Source organism: Neurospora tetrasperma (genome assembly GCF_000213175.1).
Source record: "Neurospora tetrasperma FGSC 2508 unplaced genomic scaffold NEUTE1scaffold_81, whole genome shotgun sequence".
In the NCBI taxonomy this organism is placed as follows: Eukaryota; Fungi; Ascomycota; class Sordariomycetes; order Sordariales; family Sordariaceae; genus Neurospora; species Neurospora tetrasperma.
The window spans coordinates 3,822,026-3,846,076 of NW_009799179.1; the positions used below are offsets into that span (position 1 = coordinate 3,822,026).

At 52.5% G+C, this 24,051-nt stretch overlaps 7 protein-coding genes across 7 annotated transcripts; 2 read left to right on the forward strand and 5 right to left on the reverse strand.

Annotated features, from left to right (window-relative positions):
- Nucleotides 1-1,719: 1,719 nt before the first annotated feature.
- NEUTE1DRAFT_71737 (uncharacterized protein) lies at nt 1,720-4,824 on the reverse strand (the record flags this gene model as incomplete). Its single annotated transcript, XM_009857637.1, has 2 exons — nt 1,720-4,245; nt 4,322-4,824. 2 exons carry the CDS (start codon nt 4,822-4,824, stop codon nt 2,130-2,132), a joined length of 2,619 nt encoding a protein of 872 aa, XP_009855939.1.
- A 2,118-nt stretch (nt 4,825-6,942) lies between these two features.
- NEUTE1DRAFT_125810 (uncharacterized protein) lies at nt 6,943-8,658 on the reverse strand (the record flags this gene model as incomplete). Its single annotated transcript, XM_009857638.1, has 3 exons — nt 6,943-7,558; nt 7,623-8,019; nt 8,473-8,658. 3 exons carry the CDS (start codon nt 8,656-8,658, stop codon nt 7,191-7,193), a joined length of 951 nt encoding a protein of 316 aa, XP_009855940.1.
- Nucleotides 8,659-9,546: 888 nt separating this feature from the next.
- On the forward strand, nt 9,547-10,792 carry NEUTE1DRAFT_90433 (uncharacterized protein; the record flags this gene model as incomplete). The annotated part of the gene is made up of 3 exons (XM_009857639.1): nt 9,547-9,608; nt 9,667-10,215; nt 10,282-10,792. 3 exons carry the CDS (start codon nt 9,557-9,559, stop codon nt 10,668-10,670), a joined length of 990 nt encoding a protein of 329 aa, XP_009855941.1.
- An 833-nt stretch (nt 10,793-11,625) lies between these two features.
- On the forward strand, nt 11,626-12,936 carry NEUTE1DRAFT_90437 (uncharacterized protein; the record flags this gene model as incomplete). The annotated part of the gene is made up of 2 exons (XM_009857640.1): nt 11,626-11,904; nt 12,055-12,936. The coding sequence occupies 2 exons, from the start codon at nt 11,811-11,813 to the stop codon at nt 12,654-12,656; spliced, it is 696 nt and encodes a 231-aa protein (XP_009855942.1).
- A 599-nt stretch (nt 12,937-13,535) lies between these two features.
- On the reverse strand, nt 13,536-17,419 carry NEUTE1DRAFT_149864 (uncharacterized protein; the record flags this gene model as incomplete). Its single annotated transcript, XM_009857641.1, has 2 exons — nt 13,536-15,385; nt 15,445-17,419. 2 exons carry the CDS (start codon nt 17,338-17,340, stop codon nt 14,012-14,014), a joined length of 3,270 nt encoding a protein of 1,089 aa, XP_009855943.1.
- A 2,400-nt stretch (nt 17,420-19,819) lies between these two features.
- NEUTE1DRAFT_118721 (uncharacterized protein) lies at nt 19,820-22,004 on the reverse strand (the record flags this gene model as incomplete). Its single annotated transcript, XM_009857642.1, has 1 exon — nt 19,820-22,004. The coding sequence occupies one exon, from the start codon at nt 21,722-21,724 to the stop codon at nt 20,309-20,311; it is 1,416 nt and encodes a 471-aa protein (XP_009855944.1).
- A 1,117-nt stretch (nt 22,005-23,121) lies between these two features.
- On the reverse strand, nt 23,122-23,865 carry NEUTE1DRAFT_105296 (uncharacterized protein; the record flags this gene model as incomplete). Its single annotated transcript, XM_009857643.1, has 2 exons — nt 23,122-23,289; nt 23,590-23,865. 2 exons carry the CDS (start codon nt 23,863-23,865, stop codon nt 23,122-23,124), a joined length of 444 nt encoding a protein of 147 aa, XP_009855945.1.
- Nucleotides 23,866-24,051: the final 186 nt, after the last annotated feature.

A 24,051-nucleotide genomic window follows, 5' to 3' on the forward strand; every position in this document is an offset into this window, starting at 1 on the left:
AAAGTCTGATAGTTTGTCGCAGGTATGTTGTGTGTTCCGAGATGTTGGCTAGAGTTGAGACGTATGCGAATGTCAGATGCGATTGATGCTCAGGGAAGGTGCCTGTCAATCACAAAGCTAGGTACCACAGCTCTCACTAATTGAAGGTGGCCGGATCATAGCCCGCGATGTCCAGTGCCAAGGATCCTGGGGCCTGATTGGCCTGTTAGTATGGCTCCTGCCACTGCTGTTAAAGCCCGCCATTGTGAAGCTGAGGAATGTCTCCCAGCTTTCTGATATAGAGGCATGAACTCTATTGCAAGCCGCAGAGCTAGTAATTGCATCTTGAGAACTTGTTCTGAGACTTGAGATTTCTCCATTCTCAGTTCAACTTTTGAGCACAACCCTGAGTTAGTGAAGTTGCGTACTAACATATTCGAGGGTCTTTATAGGATTACTCCGACGAAACAGTCAGCTTCAGCGCCACAGCAACTGGAGGCCCCCCCCCCCCCTGGCCCTACGCTCTTCCGGGAGTCCCGGCACCGTAGCGTCCGAACCGCAGCGCCTCCACTCTCCAGGAACCTCAATGGTCCCGGAGCCCCGAGAGAGATGATAGGCTATTATTTATCTAAATACATAGGTTCTTTGTTGACGAGGGGATATATTTGTATTCTTAAAAAATCCCCTTGCGATGCCTATTGAAAACGGCAGGGAATTCGCAGACCACGATGGCATCATGTCGTCATTCTTATTGGGACTGAGACCCTACCACAACATACCCAACAAGGTACCCGCATAGCAGTTGTTTTGACTTCTCCTTCTCAGTCTGACTGACTTTAACTGCTCAACATCCACTCATCGAGGTACTGCTGGCCGGGAATGAGTAGCTCTTGGCTTGTCTCTTTGAGGAGAGACACTGAGATGGGTTCGCTCGTCGATCCGTTGTGACTCAGCACGCTTCAAATCTCTCCGGTCATTCAACGACAGCAACTTCCGCGAAGACATATGTATAGTTCTCTGCCTCCGTCTTATTCTTTGCCTTAACCCTAGCTGTCAGTCAACATGCTTTCTTCGAGGCCTCATATACCCTGGCGGTCAATATCAACATTCTTCTTGTTTTTACCTTGATGTAAATTTTCGCAAGTGACACTATCGCTATCAGACGGATCAATTCCTAGATGAGTGTGATAGATGTGGACTGATGGATATCTCCATTCGCCAGATCTGATAAGTGCACTTCACACTCGATATACGTGCTGTGACGGATTCCTTAACCTCTCTTTATATGTCTTTAGAGACTTTTCAGAGTTTTGCCAAGGTATTACCATCCTCCCTTTTCACCATACTCTTGCTCTTACCAACGGGTCATCGTGTAATCTCCCCGGGTATGATTACTTCACTACCAAAGACAGTACAGCTAGGATCACGGAACAACCACAACGAAGGAATTCTTTCGAACCTTGAACTTACAGCCAACGAACACAGAAAGGAACATTCCGCAAATCTTCGTTCATAATGCTCAGTACTGCATAATACACTAGACTACACTACACGCTCCCGCCCGCTCACTGCCTCCGACTTATGAGTTCTGCTCTCGCATACCACATACCAAAGCCAACGCGACCCAACCTGTTCTCCCTCCCATGTGATGATCCATTACCATGCCTTAATGCACTAATCTAGCCTTTCCGTTCCATCTCATCCTAGCCTATCCCGTCCTAACCCTAACCCTTCCCTTCCCTTTCAAATTTCCGTAGTGGTTTGGTTCCACTGCAGACAAATTTATTCCAGAAACCGTGTCTGGTATTTGTCGTTTGGTGTTTAACTTGCTTGAAAATGATTGATGGTGAGAACGATGTTGATAAAGTTCGGTAAGGATGGATATCGATCGATGGTGCGAAAGGCACAAAGAGTACGGATGCGTGGTTTTCAGTGTGCAGCGTCAATGAGAAAGAATGAGGAATGGTAGAGGGGTAGGCAACATAGATAGGTAGATAGGCAGATAGGTACGCCAAGCATCAGTTCATACGAGATGTTACCATCCATCGCTACACCCTCTCGCTCCTCTTCCCAGCTGTCGTCGGCGGCGGCGGCATCTTCCCCATCATCATCTTATTATCGTCAAAAGCCTTGCTTAATCCAACAGTCCCCTAAAACTCGTCTTCAAAGGGGCAGTCAACGCTATCGTGACCGTCACGCTCGCACAAGGCACACCACTTGGACGCATCCACGACTCCACTCTCCTTGCCGGCTACGGGACCCGACTCCATCAGGTTGGGCAGGGGCGCTGCCTTTGCAACAGTGACAGATGGCACGATAGGATCCGTGGGGATAGGCTCCAAGGGAGTAGTAGACCGGGAAGTGGGCTCAGCGGCGGCAGGCTGAGGAGTCAGGGGCTGCGTCCTGGCCCTGGTAGGGGAAAGGGGCGCCGGCTTGATGTCGTCGTCCTTGGTGGAAATAGCCATGGAGCCGACGGCGCTGACAATATCGTCCTTGTCCTCGTCCGCCTCCTCGTCATCGTCCTCGAGGTCGGAGGCAAGAGACTGCGACTTGCTCTGTTGCTGCTTGTGGGTGGCGTTCTCGGTCGCGTTGGCAGAACCGAACATGTTGGTGCAGCTAAGGATGTCGTGGCCAGAAGTGTCACAGAGCTCGCACCAGAGAGCGCCGTTGTCGGTTGCGGCGCTGTAGGAGTCACTTTCGGGCATCGCCTCGAGAGTTGATCCCCGGCTCCTGAGGGCCTTGTCCGTAGTCTGGGGAACAGGTACCACAATGCTTCGTGACTCACGCTGCGAGCTGCGCTCGTTGTTGCTGCCGACCGTCATGGTGCTTGAACGATGGTTCGACTCGCTTACAGCGTTGCCTCTCCGCAGCATCTCAATCTCACGCTCAAGCTCCTCCTCGCGACTGGCCTTGCTGTCGAGCATGGCATGAAGCTCCGCGACCTCGCGCTCGAGCTTCTCACGAGCGAGGCGATCCTCGATAGATTCGCCGGTCTTGGCGGTTGGCGTCATGGCATCATCATCATCATCATCACCGGGAGCAGAATCTCTGCTGAGTGAATGAATGATAGCCTTAAGGCCTCTGATCTCGTCCTCCTTCTGTTCAAGTTCCTTGGCAAGAGGGCCGCTGTCCGGGGAGCCATTTGCGCCGTTGATAGCGGCCTGCGCCTTCTCCCTTTCCCGGCGGAGCTCGGTACGCGTTCTTTCTACCTCTCCACGGAGGAATTCAACCTCACCCCGGGCCTCTGCTTCCCCTCTACGGGCATCTTCAAGGCCCTCCTCCAGTTCCTGAACCAACTCTTCCAGTTGTTTAAGCTGTATAGCAACGGCATCCACATCTTCGGTTCGTTCCCTCAGCTCCTGATTCTCCTGCATAAGTTCCTCGATCTTCTTCTCGTAGATCCTTTCGGTTTCTGAACTCGCCAGCTCCAGGGTATCAATAGTGCTCCGGAAGTCAGCCCGGTGTGCGTCAAACTCGGCAGTCAGCAGGGCAATCTTGTCGTTCTTTTCCTGCAATAATGCTCGAAGCTGAGCAACGTCCTTATCTTCGAATTCTTCTTGTCGTGATCGATCGCGCAACGAGCCTTCCGAGCTCTCGATGAGAGCCTGAAGCTCGGTAAGACTGCTTTCCATCTCGACCAGTGTTGCTGCCTGGTCCCTTAGTTGCCTCTCGCGGTCTTCAAGCTGAGTTCTGAGTTTCTCTAGCTCCTCTTCGTGGGCATTACCAAGGCGCGAGGCTGCCCGCGAGGGGGCGCGAAACCTCATTCCTGGGATAGACCCGGCAGTGACACCTCCGTTGTTGTGTCCGCTGACAGAAGCAGCATCTTCATCGTCAAAGTTTGGCTGGTGAGCATTGCCAAGGGAGGATATACTACGAGGTCCGACACTACCTTTCCTCGTATGTGAGGGCAGTCGCTTGCCCGTGTCTCCAGGCACTCCGCGAACGCTCTGAGAAAACTTGTTAGGCTGTGGACTGGGGAATCGTCCTGGAGGGCCTGGTGTGGCAAGCGAAGTGCGCGATCCGGGAGTCATTTGCAGTCGCCTCATGGGCGACTCCGGACGAACAGCACCGGGCCCGACAGATTGGCTGAATTTTCGTATAGAGGGGGTAGCCGGCGCACGGCCTCCGAGCTTCAACGCGGGTCCGGGTGGGACAAGATCGGTGGGCGTGCGAGGGAGGGAGCCGCTGCCGGCATCCCGCTTGACGGCCTTGGATAGGGGGAGGAAAATACCAGCCCCAGGCAGGCTGGTGTTGAAGTAGGAGACACTGGCAAAGACCTGCGTATTAGCTCGAGTCCAGGCCCCCTTCCAGAAGAAGCATATTGGAGGAATTGTCCGCTTACCCATCGACATCACCGCTGTTCTTTCCGCGAGAGGCAAACTCGCGGTGAAGTTCGACTCCGGCAAAGATACCCTTGCGCCCATCGACTGAACCGATGAAGCGAACAGTACCGGTCATGTTGCCGGGAACCTCGACCATGTCACCAATAGTGATCTCATCGCCGGTGCTCATGGTGCCGGGGTTGATAGAAAGAGGCATAGCGTCGTTGTCGGTGGTGTTTAGGACGGAGTGAAGAGCGTAGGCTTCGGTATCATCGGGGATGGTGGCCAGAGAGTTTTGCGTGAGGGCGGCGTAGGAAGCCTTGCGCGACAGCGCCGGCGGGACAAGGCGCGATGATGACAGAGACGGGGCCTGGGACGAGTAGAGCTGGTTGAGATTCGGGGTTGATGCTGTAGCTATGCCGCTGAGGCCTCGGCCGGTGCGTGCTGGTTTCGAGAGTCCGAGTCTAGGTTTGGGAGTGGTCGTGTAGGTGGTGGAAGTTGCTGTGGTGGTGGTGGAGGTCATCTTGGACCGGCTTTGTGGCGGCCACCGACGGGACCTGCAAAGGCGGTCGAAGTCGGCCTGTCTGCTAGGGGTAGGGGATAGACTAGCAGGACTAGTCGACTAGTGTAGTAGATGCCGACCGAAGGCCAGTCACCAGTGTGCGTCTGGCGGGAGATGAACAAGGTTCAGGTCAGAAGTGAGGTGAGTCCCGCTCTTGTTTACAAACACACCCCACCTGAGCCCACCTCTCGGAAGCTCCTGCTGAGCGATCGCCCCTGACCGCCCGGTGCTCGTGCTTGCAGTGCACAGGACGGTTCGATGCGTGCACGGGGTGTGTGTGGCTTCCTGACAGCGCCTGCCTTGCCTGTGTGACCCGCGTCTGCGGTACCCGTCCACTAAAAAGTAGCGAGATGGAGCCTCTTGTCCAGGGGTGAGTGCGATTGCCGTACGGACAGTGGAGGGAATCCCACCTACAGTACTAGTAGCTATGTACCTCGGTGACTGCGTCTGCTGCTCGAGACGGTGAGATGCACGAGCGGGACGGGACTGTCTGGCAGTGAGCGGTAGTGTAGAAAAGGTGTGGAAGAGACCGACGGATGATCTCTCGGTAGTTTTGTTTGAGACCGAGACAATGTGAATCGCCTGTAGTAGCGTATCCGCCTTATAGCTTCCGTATCCTTCTTTTATTCTTTCTCAGCACCGCTTTGTATAAAAGGCTCTCTCGGCCCTGAATCTGTATTCGTCAACGCGCCGGCTTCCTCTCATGCGTTGACGTCGCTTTTGGATGATGATAGGCTATCAATCCTGGACTCGCAGAAGAAGGTGGAGGGAGAAAGGATCGATGTCTTCCCCCCACTATGAGCAAGAAGGTTTAATTTACGGATCCGCGGGGGAGGGACAGACTTCCTATGATCATCTCCAAAGACTTGTCAGCCATCAAAGAAATAATTTCAAATCGAAATTTGATCCAGGATAAGACGGGTATGGTCCCGCGGCTAGAAGCGAGAGGCCCCGACCTGGAAAGGGGTGAGAGCTGATGGTATGCCATGGCGCGCACGTACCTGCCGATCGTGAATTGTTGTGAACCCGTGAACTGAATGGAAGAAGAAAGAAGCACAATTGGTGGATTGAATTGTTGATAATGCGACGCCGCCCGCCGTTGAGGTCAAATGACCGATGAGAAAGAGAATGGATGGAAGAAGGATGACAACTGATCAGTATTATGGACTTCCTTCCCATTATCAAGTAGTAATCCTGACCAGTCCAACAAACAAGGATCCTGCACGGTAATGGGACCGAACATGACAAGGAAGCAATATCACAACACCATGGGCAGAGTTGGCCAGAAGGAACCTCAGATATCGTGTCAATGCAGCTGCAAGAGAAACCAAGTATGTACACTACATACTAGACCTAACGTACCGTCCCGACGCCCGTTTTTGTCTGGCCAGCGGCTTGCCGCATCTCATCTAACCATGCAAACCAAACAGGTACGACAGGTTCGTTGATGTCGACGGCAGGTCACCGGTGAGGCGTCATTGTCAATGTCACTGGGCTGTTAGCCCCCTTTAAGGCTTGCTTCTCCTGCAAGAGCGGATAGTGCCTAGGAAGAAACTACCCCAGGGGCAATGTCCTGTCAACCCATCCGTTCGCTGCCCCTGGACGTAAACAAAGCCATTCGTTGTTGGTTTGGAGCGCCGTCAAGAGGCAAAGCCCATTCATCTTCCAGTAAAATTCACGACATGTTTCCTCTCAAGACGAAGGGGAAAGATATCATATCAACATGTATCCCTCTTTTTTCATCACTGGCGAGAAAGCAGTTTTCATTGGGCATTGTGGCACCTTCAGCTACCTAAGAAATATTCAGTTCTTTGGTTGAAATATGTACATCCTGGTTGAAGATCGACACCAGTCCGGCCTGGTCTGCAAACTGGACGATGCCTGAACGTGCTTCCCCTGGCGCCCTGGCAGCAGCCCCCACTTAACACGTTTTCAGCGGAGCACATCAGGGAATAGGTTCTCCCATGCTATCACGGGGGAGTCGGAGAGCCCAAGAGAAGGACTCTCCGGAGGCCATCGTTGCTTTCGCGTTGGTTGGATAGGAAAAAGAGCCGAGGTGCATCTGATCATTTGTGTCCAGGTAATTTCAACATTTTTCTTTAGTCTTTCTGTCTTTGGTCACCCAGAGAAAGGCGAACCGTGTGGTCGCCATGATTTTGAGCCCCGGCCTACAACTTTAGCGACTTGAATAATGCGGCTGTCGTTAGCGGCGTCACCTCGCCATTCGGTTACGGTGTTGCATCGCTGACAGCATTGGCAAATGTCCGGTTCAGGGGTCACAGATATCGTAACGGGCCTAGTTTGCCTGTAGCAGAGGCTCTCTCACCTTACGCTTCGTACCCTCGTGCGTCCACGGCACTCGTCTGTACCGCGAGCACCACTATCAATGATGCTACTATCACCGCCAAGGCAATGAATGATAGCAGCATAATCGTCCCTCTGCTGGCTGGGAACTTGCCCTTTATCACCCAGTGTTGTCCCACCAGGTAGCGCTTATATCCAAGAAACAGCGTCAAGATACTAATACCCAAAAACGTTGCGCCAAGCGGCTTTCCCAGGTGCCTTAGTGTTTCCGAATGGTGGGTATTGTCGTTGCCGTCCGATAATGATGTGTTGAGACGGAAGAGTTGAGTGACGGCAATGCCTATCGATGCAAACGCTAATGAGGTTCGTAGCCATGCGAGAAACGTTCGTTCTGTAGACACAAAAAGTCAGCCTGCTGCGCTGCAATATAAAGGCGTTTGGCTTCCTCTACTCACCTAAAGCAAGATGGTCACGAGCGACGCTACCCTTATTTTCTAACTCAATGCTCTGAAAATACTCCAGCCTTTTCTTCCATTTGCTCACTTTATGGTGCTCGGTCGACCCATTCCCAGCTTCACCCTCGTTATTTGAATAGGTCAATGACGATTGTGCGGCCGGACTATGGGCGGCGGATTGGCTTGATGTCTGTCTTTTGCGCGCCGACGAGTTGGATGTAGGTGTTTGTACCATACTATGATAATTGAGCGGTTGGCTTGTTACGATGCCTTGTTGTGTATCTTCGCCGACTCCGGTGGTCTCAGTGGTACGAGGCGACAGGAGAGGTGATAGCAGAGGCTGTTGTTGTAGACCAGGATTGGCAGTGTCGAGCGCTTCGGCCCTCTGGCGGGCAGCCTGAATGCGATCACAAATGTTAGTCACCGCATCAGTCTTCCCGCTAAGATCACTGGCCGCTTCTTGTTGTCTCCGGGTGGATAACGCTCGAGTCCGGCATCGATGAAGGGGACGGACGGGCTACGAACAGTACGACTAAGCATGTCTTCGGGCGAGAACGCCAGCAACTGCGCCGACTATAGTAACGCCGGTATAATTCGAGAGGAACAGTGCAGTCTCGATGAGCTGGACGACTGACTGTCCGGAATCGCAATGTCGAAAAAGGCGTGTTCAATGGTTGAGACAACTTTGAAGCTTGCAACTTTCGCCAACAGTCCGGCGAGAACCTCTCTTGGAGTCTGGCTCCGAGTCGTCTGGGTCCCTAGCTTGGATTCTTGGCATCCAGATCCAGCCACCGATACATGCCCCGCTCACTGTTGATCGCAGGTGTTTGGGATCATATGTGTCACTGACCTTGAGAATTTCATCAAGACGTTCTTGGGTTGACGTTCGTCGCGGAGCCCGAAAAGTTTTAGAGCCGTGGCGGACCAGATATGGCTCCGGTTCGGTGCTCTCAGAAGGCACCTCGGTTGTGGAAGGGGAGGCATGGAGGGCTGGCGCTGACCTTGAGGTCGCAAGCCGCTGGTTGTCGTCGGCCATACCACGATTGTACTTGAAGTACGTGGTCTTACGCGATTGTACGAGCAAATGTGCGGATTTCAACACGACAATGAGACGTCGGACGATGGTGTCAACGGGGCCAAGGATTGCGATCTGACTGAAGATTGTTCTATGGGAATTTGGCCGAAAGCGCACAGATTGCGGCGAAGACGTTCACTTGATTTGCGACTCGAGGACTGGCACGAACGCATGCGAGCCAAGATGCATTGGTCCAGGGAACTTAAGCTGCACAAACCAGGAAAGGATTGTTGGCGTCATCTTGCACTCGGCCTTGTCCGGGTCCCCGCAGGAACTGTACCCTTCAGTGGGTCCCGGTCACGCATCCCGCGACGTTCCGTCTCGGCCCGGAATGGCAGCTTTCCCCGTTGATTTTCGGTTTATATAAGTCGTTATCTCCCTCAAAGATCGTACATACTATCCTCTACATTGCTGACGTGAGGACAAAAGTCACAGAAGTATACCCGCCCGAGAGATGGGTTGCAGAAAGCTTGAGGTGTGCGCTTGGCCACCACCTGCGATTATAACTGGGAAGTTCCGGGCTGCTCTTCAACACCTCACGTAACTACCTCTACCTGAAGATCGAGCCCAGAGGTTATCTTCATCCGTCACCCCTGCTGATGTTTGTACACACCTTGGGATTTGATCCGGGAGTGCCGGGACAGGGGCTATGCTGCCCGCCCGCTTCCGCTTCTACTTACCCCACTTCCCCGCCCATTGCCCGGGCCCGGGGGACCCACATCTTACGTGAGCCGGCAAAGTGACATCGGGCCGGCCGCCGACTTGGCCGATCAGTCAACACATAACTAGCTTGACCATATCCATTTTCCCTTCTTCATTCTCACATTAGGCTCCATTATACTTACGCATGACAGGAAACATGGTGACCATTCAAGGCAAGAAAGTTGGCAATATAGGTTTCGGCCTGATGGGTATGCTGTCCAGAGCAACCAATCTTCAAGGGAATAATATGCTGACAAGAATCGCCAGGCCTAACATGGCGAGCATCTAAGCTATCGGACGAGGAAATCTTTGCCGTCATCAAGGCCGCTCTAGATGCCGGCTGCAACTACTTCAACGGCGGCGAGTTCTACGGCCCTCCAGACCACAACTCGCTTACCGTGCTCAAGCGTTACTACGACAAATATCCGGAGGATGTAGACAAGATCCTCCTCAACGTCAAGGGCTGCATGCTTCCGGGCTTGCTGGCGGACTCCTCGCCTGAAGGTGTTCGGGCCAGTATTGAGAACTCGGTCCGCCTGATTGGGGGCAAGGGAAGGATTGATCAATTTGAGGCGGCCCGAAAAGACCCCAAGGTGGACATTGAAGTGACCATGAAGGCCATGGGCGAGCACATTCAGGCCGGGGATATTAGGGGCATCGCGCTGAGCGAGGTCAGCGCCCAAACGATCCGTCGAGCTGCAAAGGTGGCCAAGATCACGGCTGTTGAGGTGGAGCTGTCCATCTGGAATACCGAGCCTCTCGAGAACGGCGTGCTTGAGGCTTGCGCCGAGCTTGATATTCCTGTTCTTGCATACAGTATGTCCTTGAATGCTTTCTGCTGCTTTTCCGTCCGTTCTCGAAATTGACACCGACTTCCCACAGGTCCACTTGGTAAGGGCTTCTTGACCGGGCAAGTCAAGTCCTTTGACGATATCCCCGAGGGAGACTTCCGGAGGATGTTGCCTCGATTCCAGCCTGAAGTTTTTGAGACCAATCTTCGACTGGTTCGGAAGGTTGAGGAACTCGCGGCGAGAAGAGGATGTACACCAGCTCAATTCGCCATCAATTGGGTATTGGCCCTTTCTAGACGGCCTGGGATGCCGACGATCATCCCCATCCCTGGTGCCTCATTGCCGGAGCGCGTTCGCGAGAATGCTGTGGAGAGAGAGCTGACGGAGGAGGATATGGCTGATGTGGAAAGGATCTTCAAGGAATTCGCTCCGGTAGGCGACAGATACCACAAGCACGGCATGGAGCTCCTCGACAAATGAGCTCTCGAGATGTCCCTGGAGGTTGGTAATATAGAGCGTTTGATCTACGGATCTTGTGGAGGACTCTTCACGACAGTGGATGATGGGATGAAGAACTTGCTACAAGTAAAGGTACCTACAAGAGATTGCCCATGGATCCCCACACCGGTGCTTGTGTGCCTGGGCCTGTGCGGTTATCAAGGGCTCTCGGGCGCCCGGGGACATCCCATGAGATGGTGCCTGCAGGAGGTGGCCTCGTCTTGATCCTGGCGCAACCAGATGGAAACGCTAGAGGTAGGTACTACTCCCGTCTATTCTCGGTAGCAAAGCCACCTCACATCCAGCGCCCTGTAATAGACCTTTCGTGTTGGTAGCGCTACAGCATGACGTTGCGACATGCCACTGTGGTAACTGTGACACTATGTCTGCAAGATGTAATTACCACAGTCGTTTCTCTCACTTCTTGCTTCCTCTATTTCGACGTGATGCGAGTTTGTCCGTTAACTTCAGTCGGTGCTCCTGGCCATACTGGATGAAGTCGATCCCAAATTCTCCCAAATCACAAGGACAAAATAAAGGGATAGACACGATTCAGAAAGCCATCAAGAAGGTTCAATATGACATACCAAGAATCGGGAATAGCATATTCAACCTCGAGGTAAGATCACGCTTTGGTAATGGAACGAAAAGAAACCATTAGCGCCTAGAGCAGTTGATCGAAGCCTCGAGCTAGGTAACCAACAAACCAGTATTGGACTGTGCTTGTACGGTTCAATTCGCGAAAATAACGACCACAGAGGATGACTCGGATCGGGTTCCTTCATGAAGTGGAAGTGGTTGAAATAAGCAGTGACCCCGCTGTCTGTCATTCGTCCGGTGCGGCTGCCCCTAACTGTTAGTGCCGTTTGTTAGTGGCAAGAACCCAGCAAGGCCTTATCTAGGCTCAAAATACGTAAAAATAAGCGTTGCACGTTCCCAACTTTTTGCGCTCGGCTTGGGCAGGACAGTTGCAACGTCTCCAACCCGTTCAAAAGGCGACGTCTCCCTCGTCATAGAGCAGTTCTGAGCATCCGATTGCCTCTCTCTCTCATCATTCCTTCTATTCTTGCTTTATCACTCTACCGATAAAGCCACCGTCCGAGTTCACGAGAATCAGCTACAATGTCGGAAAGTCACTGGGTAGACTGGAACAAAAACACGCAGTCCAAGGACTATCGTGGTTCTGGTTCCTTCTCAACCTTCATTATCATCGGTCGTACGTTTGTCAACTTTCTCTGCTTCCAACTTGCTGCCCCTCCCCTCCCCCTCAATGCTCGTCACGGTTCCCCATCCGTGAGCATAACAGCAGCTTCCGACCCCATGATGCGATTGGAAGCTTACGGCTAACATTGGCATGATACAACAGCCGTCTGTTTCTTCCTTGGCATACTCTTCGCGCAGTTTCCCTATGACTTCCCGTTGCTCTGGACCTCGGAGCCCGTTCAGGCCACGTACTACGACTTTCTTGAGACGCACGTCAAATTCCTGCACGCCTCGCCTCTCATCATCTCGCGCATCCTCAACATTGTCATCTTTGTTGGCCTCCTCGGATTTTTCATGAAGCTCTTCCGACCGGCCGAATCCAACGTGTTGTTCGACGGCGCGTCGCTCATTCTGTACGTCATCGGAGTGGGCGTCTACACCAGCAACATCGTCAAGGGAATGCGCACCATCACTGCTGGCATCTGGGACATGGAAGACTTTGCTGGCATCAAGCACGACGGCCCCGTCTCGGGCGAGGTCATTCTCGGCAGGGAGGATACTATGAAGGTGCTCAGCGCCAGCAACACCATTTTGGCCATGGTGCTGGTTGGAGTCCTGGTCTTGCAGGCTGGCCAATGGTACGCCGAGTCCAAGGAGAAGGATGACTTTGCCAAGGGCGATAAGAAGGACAAGAAGAATGATGGCCAGCAGCAACAGCAACAGCAGCAGCAGCAGCAGCCAGTGGAAGATAAGAAGTCGCAGTAGAAGCGTTTCTTCATCAAGTTTGTGGGTTTGTTTTGGACGCCAAGTGGTGAAAGGGTGTTCATCGGTGCCGTCGGAAAGTTCCGAAGGCTCAAATCACTGTACGGGGGTGGAAGGCATTCAAGATGCCGAGGTGAAGAGCGATCGAAATACTGGGCTCCAAAGCAATTAAGGATTCGAAATTGTCATACATACTTGACACTGAATAAGAGGTCTGGTTAATTGTGCCTGTGATTCATAAAGACGCAATTCACATGGATGAGATTGGAATAGGATGAATATCAAGAAAAGCCCGAGCCATCTCGCCAGTAGAATTGGAATCGGTCGTTTAGACATACTTGAGGCTTCAAGATCACCGACAACTACTTCGTCAATGGAAGTCTCTTTACGAGAGATTACCGAAGTGGGCGAGGATTCTTCAGTACGTCAACCGCAAGCCCTACAGGACGGCCAAAACAAGAGCAAGGCTTGCCAGATGGGACCGATACAAGAAATTCCTCAATCGTAAAACGAGGATCAGCGGTCATTAAGTGTAGCAAAGTGTTTGAAAGGAGGAGGCCCTTTGATCTGGTGTTCTGACGAAGCATGACCTTCAAGTAGTAGGAATTAGATCAGGGTGCCGTCTTGAGATAAATATAAAGCGTTCGATCCCCTGTGCCAGTAAGGTAGTAAACAATCAATTCTCGGCCTTTAGAGATAAAAAAAAAAAAAAAAGGGGGAAAAAAAACGTTCATTTCTACTTTTTGCTATACCATTGCAAGTTGTTCGAGTCGACAATGTGCCAAGTTCCTACACATACTGACAAGTGCTTCGTTGGCAGCCATATCATGGGGGACAACAATTCACGCTTACGAGACACAATTTGCAAGGAAAAGATAACTTATGTGAACGTAAAATGTTCAGTTAACACACTTCTTTTGATCATGGAACCTGAGGGCTTAGTGATACGGTCGATCATCCCTCCAGATACCCAATCTCCAACAGTACCGATCCGGTCTTATTGTTCCACCACGGCTGACGCCTTCCCCTGAGTACTCCTTCTCTCGCTTTCTTCCACCCAGTTTATCGAGTTTTCGCCGCCACTATTCTTTCCCCTCTTACTTACCCTCCTACATAGATAATACGCTCTGTCGTTTCCCTCCCTTTGTGGTTTCCTAGCTTCTTTGCTAAATTGACTTCTCATGGTTCTCGTCATTATCGAAAAATTTCATAGCAATCATCGCATCGTTACAGACATCACGTCACCCCCACCACTTGCTCCCCCTTATGCTCACCCAACATAGCTCCATAAGTCGTCCCCGCATCCAGCAACCAACCGGAGTCATCAAGAGACACCAACAGAAAAACAGACAGAAAACTCAAGCCAACTCTAACCGGTAACTAGCAACCTCAAACGGCCTCAAATCAACCTCGAACCTCCCCTCCGCCACATCAAACCCGCTGACCTCCTCCAGCTCATCCTCCAGCAAGTTGACTTTACTCACCCTCTTCACCGGCCACCGCGTCTCGATCGTTCCCCTCGCGCGTCCACCAAGCGAGTCGTAGATTCTCAGAATCACACTCTGTCCCTTCTTCTTTTTCAGCGGACTTTCGGGCGTTTCAACAGAGACATCCTCATCATCCTCAGCGCGCTTGACTGTGTCGAGGATGAGGGATGGGTTCGAGTTATCGGTGAACCAGACGGGTGGTTCCTGTTCGTCGAGGGTAGCGAAAGAGTGCGGGGACTCGAGGAGTTTAAGCGGATTGTTGAGTTCGTAGGCTTTGCGGACGGTCATGGCACCCAGGGAGCCCGTGTGCGGGAAGATGGCCCAGCGGATGGTGTGCGTGCCCATATCTGCATGAGCGTCGGGGGCTTTGGGGGAGCGGAGCAAGGACAAGCGCATGAGAGAACCGGTGGTGGCGAAGCCGTATTTAGAGTCGTTGAGGACGGACACGCCGTAGCCATGTTCGGACAGATCAGCGAACTTGTGGCAGCAGACTTCAAACTTGGCCATGTCCCAGGAGGTGTTGTAGTGGGTTGGACGGCGGACGATGCCGAATTGTGTTTCGTATGAAGCTTCTGTGTTGCGGATGTCGACAGGGAATTCGACCTTGAGAAATTTCATGGTTTCGTGCCATTCGACGGTGGATTGGACTTCGATGTAGGATTGGAGCTCGTTGACAGCCGCCGAGAGGCTGATGATGGTGGAGATGTGGGATTGCTCGGAGATCTTGGTCTTGGTGATGACGCTGACGCGATGCGTTTTCTCTTCGTGCACTTGGGTCTCGCTGGACTGGAGCTCCTTGCGCGTGTCGAGGTGATAGACTTCGACGTCCCAGGCTTGCCAGTAGAGCGGCTTGTCGTCGAAGATGACGAACTGGTTGGCGCGCTGGCCTTCGGGGATGACCTCGCGCCTGTCGTATTTGTCGTAGAGGGACGTGATGGTGCCGGCCTCGACACGGACCTTGAGTCGCTTATTCTCGAGGACGAAAACACCGTTGGATAGCTTGTGGAGCTTGACTCCGTCGTCCTCTTGCATGATTTCGTATTGTTCGAGTTTAAGGAGAGGACCTACACCCTTGGCAAGGGCAAAATCACCCTTGGAAATCTCAACAAGTTCCTCGCGGTACCAGGGTAAAGTGTTCAGAGCAATGCCGCGCTCCACGCTCGTGGCGTCTACTTGAAAAACGCCTAATGCCTTGCATGCATCCTTCAAGAGCCTCTCACCGGTCTTGAAAATTTGAGCATAGAGCTTTTCAAGGGAAGTCAGTAATCCTTCATCACAAACAAACTGATCGAGTCCAAACATACCTTATCCGAATCATCATAGCACATCTCAATTGAGCTGCCAGGAAGACAATCATGGAACTGGCAGAGCAGTGTTGCCTCCCACATTTCGTCGATTTCCTTCTTTGGATACTTGTAGTCCTTGTCCTTGAGCGAGGCAATCGTTGCGAGCTGTTCGATGTCCCTCAGCACAAACTCAGCTTTCCGGTTGAACTTTTTGTTGTTCGCTTGCGTAGTGTATGTTCCGCGGTGCAGCTCAAAGTACAGTTCACCAAACCAGGTAACCAGCGAATCAGCCTTCCGCTCGAGACTATCGAAGAAGTCATCTACCGAACCGCCCAGGGACACCCGCGGTAGGAGACCAACAGTATCGCTGATACCGCGGCAGCGACGAAGCTTCTCTAGGTGCTGCCACGTAGGGCCGCCACCTCCATCTCCCTTACCAAAGACGAGCAAAGACGTGTGATCTTGATCGAGAGACTTGTGTTGTGACATGCTGCGCTTAACGTCGCCAAAGTGGGCCTCAGCGGTGTAGGTTTCTGAAGGGGGCATGTGGCAGATGACCTGCGTGCCGTCGAGGGCAACCCAGTTGAAGGTTGTGTGGGGGAACTTGTTGATGTTGTTCCAGCTCAGCTTTTGGGTTAGGAACCGAGTCATGCCAGCGAGGCGGCAGAGTTGGGGTAGCTGACTGGAATAGCCAAAAGTGTCAGGCAGCCAGAATGTTTGGGACCTCTTTCCAAAGTTGCTCTCGAAGAAACGCTGGCCGTACAAGAACTGCCGGACCAAGGACTCGCCGCTGGGCATGTTGGTGTCGTGCTCAACCCAGCTACCTCCGATAGGATGGAAACGACCGTCGGCCACCTTCCTCTTGACACGTTCCCAGACATGGGCGTATAGAGTCTTGCACCATTTGTATTGCTGTGCTTGTGAGCAAGCAAAGTTGAGCTCTGGGTAGCGGTCCATGAGGTCACATTGGTTAGACCAAGATCGCGCTACCTTGCGCTTGGTCTCATCCCAGGGCCATAGCCAGCAACTGTCGATGTGACAATGGCCGATACCAAAAACAAGCGGTTCTTTTCCCCTCTTGGTGTCGTATACCCTGGCCGAGTCAACGTCCGGACCAAGGTACTGCTGAGCAATTTCCCGACACTTTTTGAGGGAGTCTTTATTGCCGAGCTCAAAGGCCTCGATAATCTCATTGCACGTCTTCAGCGCCTGATGCTGCTCCCACGATTCACTCGGAAACTCGCGTGCCGCATCACCAATGATCCAGATATCGATGTATAGCTGCCTCGCATCGGGGTTCACAGCCACAATTTCGGCCTTATCGAGACGAAAGTGCTTGTTTGGATCAGGAGGCTGGATGATATCGCCCCCTCCCGCTGCACCAAACATGCCATTGCAGGCCATCTCGATGTAGATGATGTGTTCCTTTCCGTCACGGAACGAGTCTGGCAATATCCACTCGGTACGCTCACCACCGCCCGTCAAGCCCTGCAGCGGCTTGCCATCATGCGTCCAGACCATGCCTTCATTATTGGCGTCCCAGTGGAGTTCGAGCAGCCTCTTATCGCGCAAGTCCTCGGGGACCGTGAGGACAACCTTGAACCAGTGGGTCGACCAGGCAGGACCGAACCGAGCGCCGACTTCTGTCTTTCTGAACTCGTGCTTGACGGCCTCGTCAAAGGTTGGTCGATCCTGGTCGGGGGCATCCCAAACGGACAGCTTGACATGGGGCTCGCCCGCGGCGACACCCTCGTACATCATGGCGTGAAGATTGTTGTCCTCCCATTGTCCCTTTGCGTAGAACTGACTGATGCGATCCTTGTAGATGTTGGTGATGTATTGGCCGACCGGCTTGGGTGCGCGTATCGGGTAAGCCGAGATAGGCTTGCTCTGAGTTGCTGATTCCCCGCCCATCTTGATATAGCGCGGGTGTATGGTGTTTCGATAGGGGGTCGAGCAGTCGACGGGGACGGGGGGGAGGGGCGAGTATTCTAGAATCTTGCCGGGAGAGCGAGCGCAGATATAAGCTCGAGGAGAGGAATTAATCAATGTAGAGGCTTAGAAAATCGTCCGTAGGTAGGGTAGTATGGGTCAAGCGTAGGTCATAACACGACAAGTCATCCAACAGGTTCTCAAAGGTAGTTGAAAAAGGTTAAAGCGTCTGTCTGTTTGGCTATATCTCTGACGAAACTAACGAAACTGGTGTACACATTGGAGCCAACTGGAATGGACGGTATTGGTATTGGTATCGTATGGTTTCGGCTCGCGAGGCCAGCGAACAAGTCTAGCGGGGGGGGAGGGGTTAATCGCGGGTCGAGGGTCGAGAAGGAGGAGGATGATGATGATGGGAGGAGGAGCAGCAGAAGGAGCAACTAGGTCTAGGAGTGGGAGGAAACGAAGAAATGCTTCCACTCTTGCAAACTTGCAAGAGGACTGACGGCGGGACTGACCAACGGGGGGTTGGTTCTCGGATCCAGTCCTTGCTCTTGCCAACCTAATGTTTCCTTCCATCGCTGTCCAGGCGAAGCGCTGAATGGCAGGCTGGCAGCTGGCTGGCCCCGAGGTAGGTGGTTCTGTCCTAGTGCAAGCCTGGGGAGGAGGTCGGGCTGCTGAGGTGGTCAGGGAGGGAGGGGGAGTCAGGGCCGGAGCGGTGGTGGTGTGTCAAATCCCCGCCCGCCTAGGGTAGTGCGCAGGTGCTGAGCTGTTCCTGCTCGTTTGTGCTGTCAGGGCTGAGGGTTCAGGTTGTGGCCGGGGTAGATCCACTGCAAGCCACGCCTGAAACACCAGAAAAACAGCAAGTAAGTACACGGGGGGCAAAGGGAAGGGGTCTGGGGACAAACCCGACGCAATGCGGGGAGGATGGAAGTCACCTACCTACTCACGGGCATGTTCACCATTGGATCCCTGCCCTGGGCTGACTTGAATGATTTGATCCGCCTGCGGCTGGGCAGTTAACCCCATTCTTCTTCCTTCCTTCCAACCTGCACTCTGCAGCAGAAAGATGAAGTGACTGAAGTGCAACAGCGTCTTGTACAGCAACAGCCAATTTGGACCCCAACATCTCTGGAAAGTTTCGAAATCATGTCAATGCATTACACGCATTACACGCATGTCGGTCGATCCTTTTCCTTCAAACGACGAGGAACCACGACAACATGCCTAGCCGTCAACAGTTCCCGTCCCGTTTCAGCAACCGCGTTGGCCGACCATACATCGTGAAACACACTACACTTTCCAGGCCTCGATTTGGCCGAATCTGAACTACATGATCTTGTCTTTCTTCTGGTTCTTTTCTTTTTACATCTTTAAGGTAAAGTTTGCGAACTTGCTTGCAATAGCGTCCATCCGTCCTCCAATCTGAAATAGCGAATCAGATACGCCTCCGCCGGGTCGTATTTCCTCAAGTCTCGCCTTTTCTCTTCACACCTCTGCCAGTATTTACACTACTTTGTCAGCGCGGTAAAATTGCATGTGGCGATAACTTTGGTTCTCCTACAGAGAACCTACGGTTGGTATGCCCGCCGCCAACCAGTCAAATTCTGCGAGGTGGCGGTACCACGCTAACAAAATGCATGCCGGCAGAGATGTACAAACAGGTAATCCGCGAAGCGCTTGGCCCCCATTTCTGTCAAGGTGGTTTTGATTGTAGATATCTCGGAACAAAGATCAGACAACTAAGACATAGAATGGAACCTTGACAGCATCTGACACATACACGCACAGAGAGAAAGAGAGAGAGAGAGAGAATGATTATGCCCAAGTCACCTGTACGTCAAGCTTTCGGAAAACGGCTCATGATCGCCAAGTCGCCCTCATCAAACACAGATCGATGTCTTTGGGTTTGCGTGTCGGTTCCAAACCCGGACACAAACCATCGAAGTCGTTGTTGTATTGATGTCTTGTCTCATTGTCCTGTCATTAATGTTCTTGTGAGACTTAACAACCAACAGATGATGACCAAACAGAGAAAAGGCAAGAAAGCTGCAATTTAATTCAACCAAAAAATAAAAGAATAAGATAAAGGGGGGTCTAGAAGGGTTCTGCATGCTGCCTGTCTCGTCTGTCTTATTTGGCTTTGTCTTGTATGTGTTTCACCTCGCTCGTCGTGTGTAGTGTGTATGCAGATGCTTCTGTCTGTATCACCACCACGCCACCGACATCGAATAACCCGTTCTGCCGTCCTGTTGTTCCGGCAGGCATACCACGACTAGTCTACGGACTCGGTCACTCGAGTTCAATTGACTACAGGGGCGGTCCGTGTTACCATGCAATTTACTTTTTTTCTGTTGCGAGGATGGGGGAAATGGGGGTAGTACCACCTATCACAAGACACCACAACACCATCATTATTGGAGATCACCAACGAGATAATTTTCGTCGCGACTGGGTTTTGTGTATGTGTGCATCAAGTAGAGTATTGCATTGCTGCTATGTGCAGATGAAAGGTGAGGTAAGGTAAAGAGAGGTATGTAGGCTGATGTATGCTACGCTATCATCCAAGCAATGTACGAAAGAAAAGGTGTTGTGTGTTATGTGTGTGTGTGAACCGTGAGACCCCGGAATCAACGCCGCCGCCCCGACCGACAAATGAACCGCGACCGTCGCCGTGACCATGACCCGTTACCCAAAAACGCCCCGGTGTTACCCCTTTCCCTTCACCGTACCAAATCGGACCCCAAAAACAAACCGACCGACCGACCGACTGAGTTGGCTATCAAAATTCCTCCCAAAAAGAAACAAACCCATATTGCCCCAGTCCATGTCTCTATATAGTAACCCATCCATCAAACATGTCTTCCACCGTAACACACGATAATGAACAAGAAGAAGAAAGATTGGAAAGAACAAACCGAAGAGAGAGTCTAGCACAAGACGACATGCTTCACGAAATCTCGCTCGCACCTCTCTTCCGCCCCGCGCTCCCTGACCCCGTCGTACCCAACTGGACCTCCTCCGACCCCATCCCCTCTGGCGACATAACAACAGCATCTTCCACCTTTGTACGCTGCTGCTCTTGCTGATGTTGAGAGGAAGAAGGAACAGCAGTCACCTTCACCTTAGGCCCCAGATTGCCCGTGTTCCCATATACGCCGGGGCCAAAGCATTCATACTCCGCGTTCTCCTCTCCATCTTCTCCCTCTCCATATCCTTCTTCTTCCTCTCCTTCTTCTTCTTCTTCATACTCTTCGCCTTCATAGTCGTCCTCGTACTCATCTTCTTCAAAGTACTCCTCCTCCGAACTCTCCTCGCTGTCGCTCTCGTCTAGGTTGAGCACCCCCAAAAGCGGAATGTCGATTCTAGCCAGCTGTGACTTGATCAGGTTGTCCGCGATGGTGAACAGCTGTGAATCTTTGTCTTCGGTCTTGGTTTCTGGCAACTCAACCTCGTTGCCGCCCAGAGCAAAGATGGCTTCGGCTTGGTCTTGAAGAGGGTCGTGGACTTCTGGTGATGGCTGGGGTACGGGTACTGGTACTTTTCCCTTTTCTGTTGCCGTCGCCGTGGGTGTGGTAAAAGCGGCAGCAGCAGGAGAAGAAGAAGAAGAGGAAGAAGAAGGTGGCAAAACTCCAATAGGCACATCCAAAACCCACGTCCGTACCACCTCCCCCTTGGTCACCTTTTCTCCTCCTCTTCCTCCTCCTCCTCCCCGTAGGGCGCGCTGCCTCTCCCTCTGCTCCAACCCGCGTTTAAACACCCTCTTCTGTTTCCGCCGCCGCCGTTCGATCCGATCGCGAATATACCAGGCTACCACCAACATGGTGGCCTGCATCATCTCCTGGCACTTGGCGCGCTGCATGTTGGCCCACTGCTGGCACCGTTGCTGCTGGAAGTTGGCGATGGCTTGGCAGCGTTGTTGGTAGTAGGCGGCGATGCGCGAGGCCATGGCGAGGTATTTGGGATCCAGAGTGGGGATTGTCGTGGTTGCTTGTTGTTGTTGTTGTGTTGAATCTGCTGGGGATGTCGTCTTCATGCCAAATGGGAGATTTGTCTGTGTCTGTGATGGTGATGATTGTGGTACGGGAGCGCTGCTGCTGGACTGCCGGGAGGATGCAGGGGTTGGCTGCTGCTGCTGTTGCTGTTGTTGCTGCGCATCTTGCTCTCGTTGCTTTTGTCGTTGCTGTTCCCGCACTTGTTGGGCATGTGCGGCAAACATGTTGAAGAAGGCTTGTTGTCGAGATGTTGTTGAGGGTGTTGTCGTGGACATATCGGGAAACACTGGGCCCTTGCTGAACAACGGCTGCTCCGGCGGAGGTGTTGCCGGAACGTGGGCTTGGTACGGATGCGGCATCGGTGCCGCCATCGATTAATATTCGAGTTGTGAGTATATGTGCAAATGTTTGTTGAATGTCTCCAAGCGATGTTTTGCTCGTTTGAGGTACTGGTTTCCCAGGTTGTTGGTGATATAGATAGATATATTGGGGTGGCTGAGGCGATGTTTGGTAATGATAGAGGTGGCTTATTAATACCAAGGGATGTCTCGTAGATCGTTGGCGGAATGTTATGGACAGCTGATCTTATAGAATAACCTTGCACCAGGAATACAAAAGAATTGACCAAGTTAAACAAACATAAATAGTCTTGGGTGAAGCCTTACGGAGGGTGGGGAAGGAAAGGAGGTCTGATTTATAAAGCAGGCTGACTGACTACACCTGATGGTTGGTAACAATCATGACTTAGACGTCCCTCGGGCCGCATCCTGGACCCTGGCGGCCACCTACGACGCGCATGCTGGGTTAAGTGGGTTCATGTTATTTTGAGGGCTCATCATATTTTTTTCCTTCCTTTTCCGGGATTTGAACTTGGAAAAAGGGGGGTGACAGGCGGGCGAGAGCAAGTCTGTTTGGCCATGATGTTGCTGGTGCAGATGGTGGAGTGAAGGCCCAGTCCTGAAAGAGGGAGAGGGAGTTCTAGCCGAGTGCCCAGGCCCGAGGGAGAGACTGCGTTATTGCTAGGATTGGGGGGCCTCTTTGGGACGCTATCACCGCTATGACTGCTACCAACGGAGCTAACTGGCACAAAAAAGAGCGCTCGCAAGGAGCCGAGAATAGGGTAGGAGATAAGGTGTGGTGGACGGGGGTCGCTAGGATTGGCGGGCGGAGCTGATGAAAATGGTCTGAGAAAGGGTTCGGCAAGGCTGGAAATGGTGGCAGAACTGGTACAACATGGGGTCAACATGGGCAAACATCGGTCGATGCCGATTACTTGCCGACCAGTAGCCACCGAGGCCCAACCATTCACAGCCAGGCCGAGGGGCACAATCGGGCCACACTTGAATCATGCCAGTCAGACGCGGGCATTGCAGTGGCAGCAGTGCATACCGGGCCTCATCCCGGCACCCCTCCCCGGCCTTTGGGTTTCTCCTTTACTCGGACTCCCATGGTGATGAGCATCAAATAACATTTCCACTCGATCCCTATCATTGGATTCATAATCTACGCTTGACTCCCGTCCGGTTCCCAGTTTCGGCTGACACGTTGTCTCGGTTCTCGTTGGCGTTGTTGGTCTGGCCGTTTACAACTCGTTATCTTTGCTGTTGGTAGGAGTCCGTCCGCACACATCATCGTCCTTTGGAACAGATCGCCGTTTGGTTGCAGCGTCTAGATCGTTGCGAGATCTGAGCGTCATCAACAACGCACCATCCAGTACTGGAACTGGAAACGAAAAACCACTGCAAGACACCTGGACTGTCTCTGGTGGTCAAGGCTGGTCTAGTCGGATCATGGATTCAGCCGTGACCGTCCTGCTGGTGTCAATGGCCGTAATCACCACTGGTAAGCGTAGTATGTAATCAAAGACGAGGCACGACATCCTTCCCGCAATTTCCTTTGTCACCCGTTCCAAGCCGTCGTTTCGTCCGTTGGTGTCCTGTCCTTATCATCATCATCATCATCATCAACAAAGGCGAAACAGATCATTGATCGGTAAAGCATGGCATCGCTTAATAACGCGAGACCTGAAGCACTCTGATCACCGCACTGGACGGGGCGCGGGTGGCCCAGAGTCTCGGACGTGTTCAGTACTAATGTAAGGTGCGCGCGGGTGTAGCCTGCGCGTTTGTCCAATCTCGCTGAATCCGTTTCGCTTCGTTGCGTCCTGTTACGGGTGTCTACCAGCGAAATGGCCGTTTGTGTCAGTGAGAACTGGACCCCGGATGAACAAGTGAACCGGAAAATGGTAATGCGAGACGTCTTGTGAAGGCCCTTCTTCCCGAGCACGAATCGGGTATGTAATTCCCTCCTCCTCCTCAGTTTGACGGTGGACCTTCTGATTGTGCTGGCAGATGGGCTGATGAGCTGTCGTTGAATGCCACATGGAAGGAATCGGTCTGGCAAAAAGTGGAATCTTCCCAGTCAGTCGGGTTATATCGTGACCAGGTCTTGCGGGAGCGGATTCCGGGAGAGGCAAAAAGCACAGAAAACAAACCGGGGAAGGGCAAATCATCATGACCCCAGAGCCCTCCCGTCCCGTGTTCGCGCATTCCCCATTTATTATCGCCGAGTGATTGTCTCGCGATGCCCGATATCAAAGCAACATTATCGGCATGCATTCCACTTGACTGGCAACACGCAACCAGGTTCCCCAGACCACGTCGCTCAAAATCGGTATAAGTCGCGACCAGATTGGAAA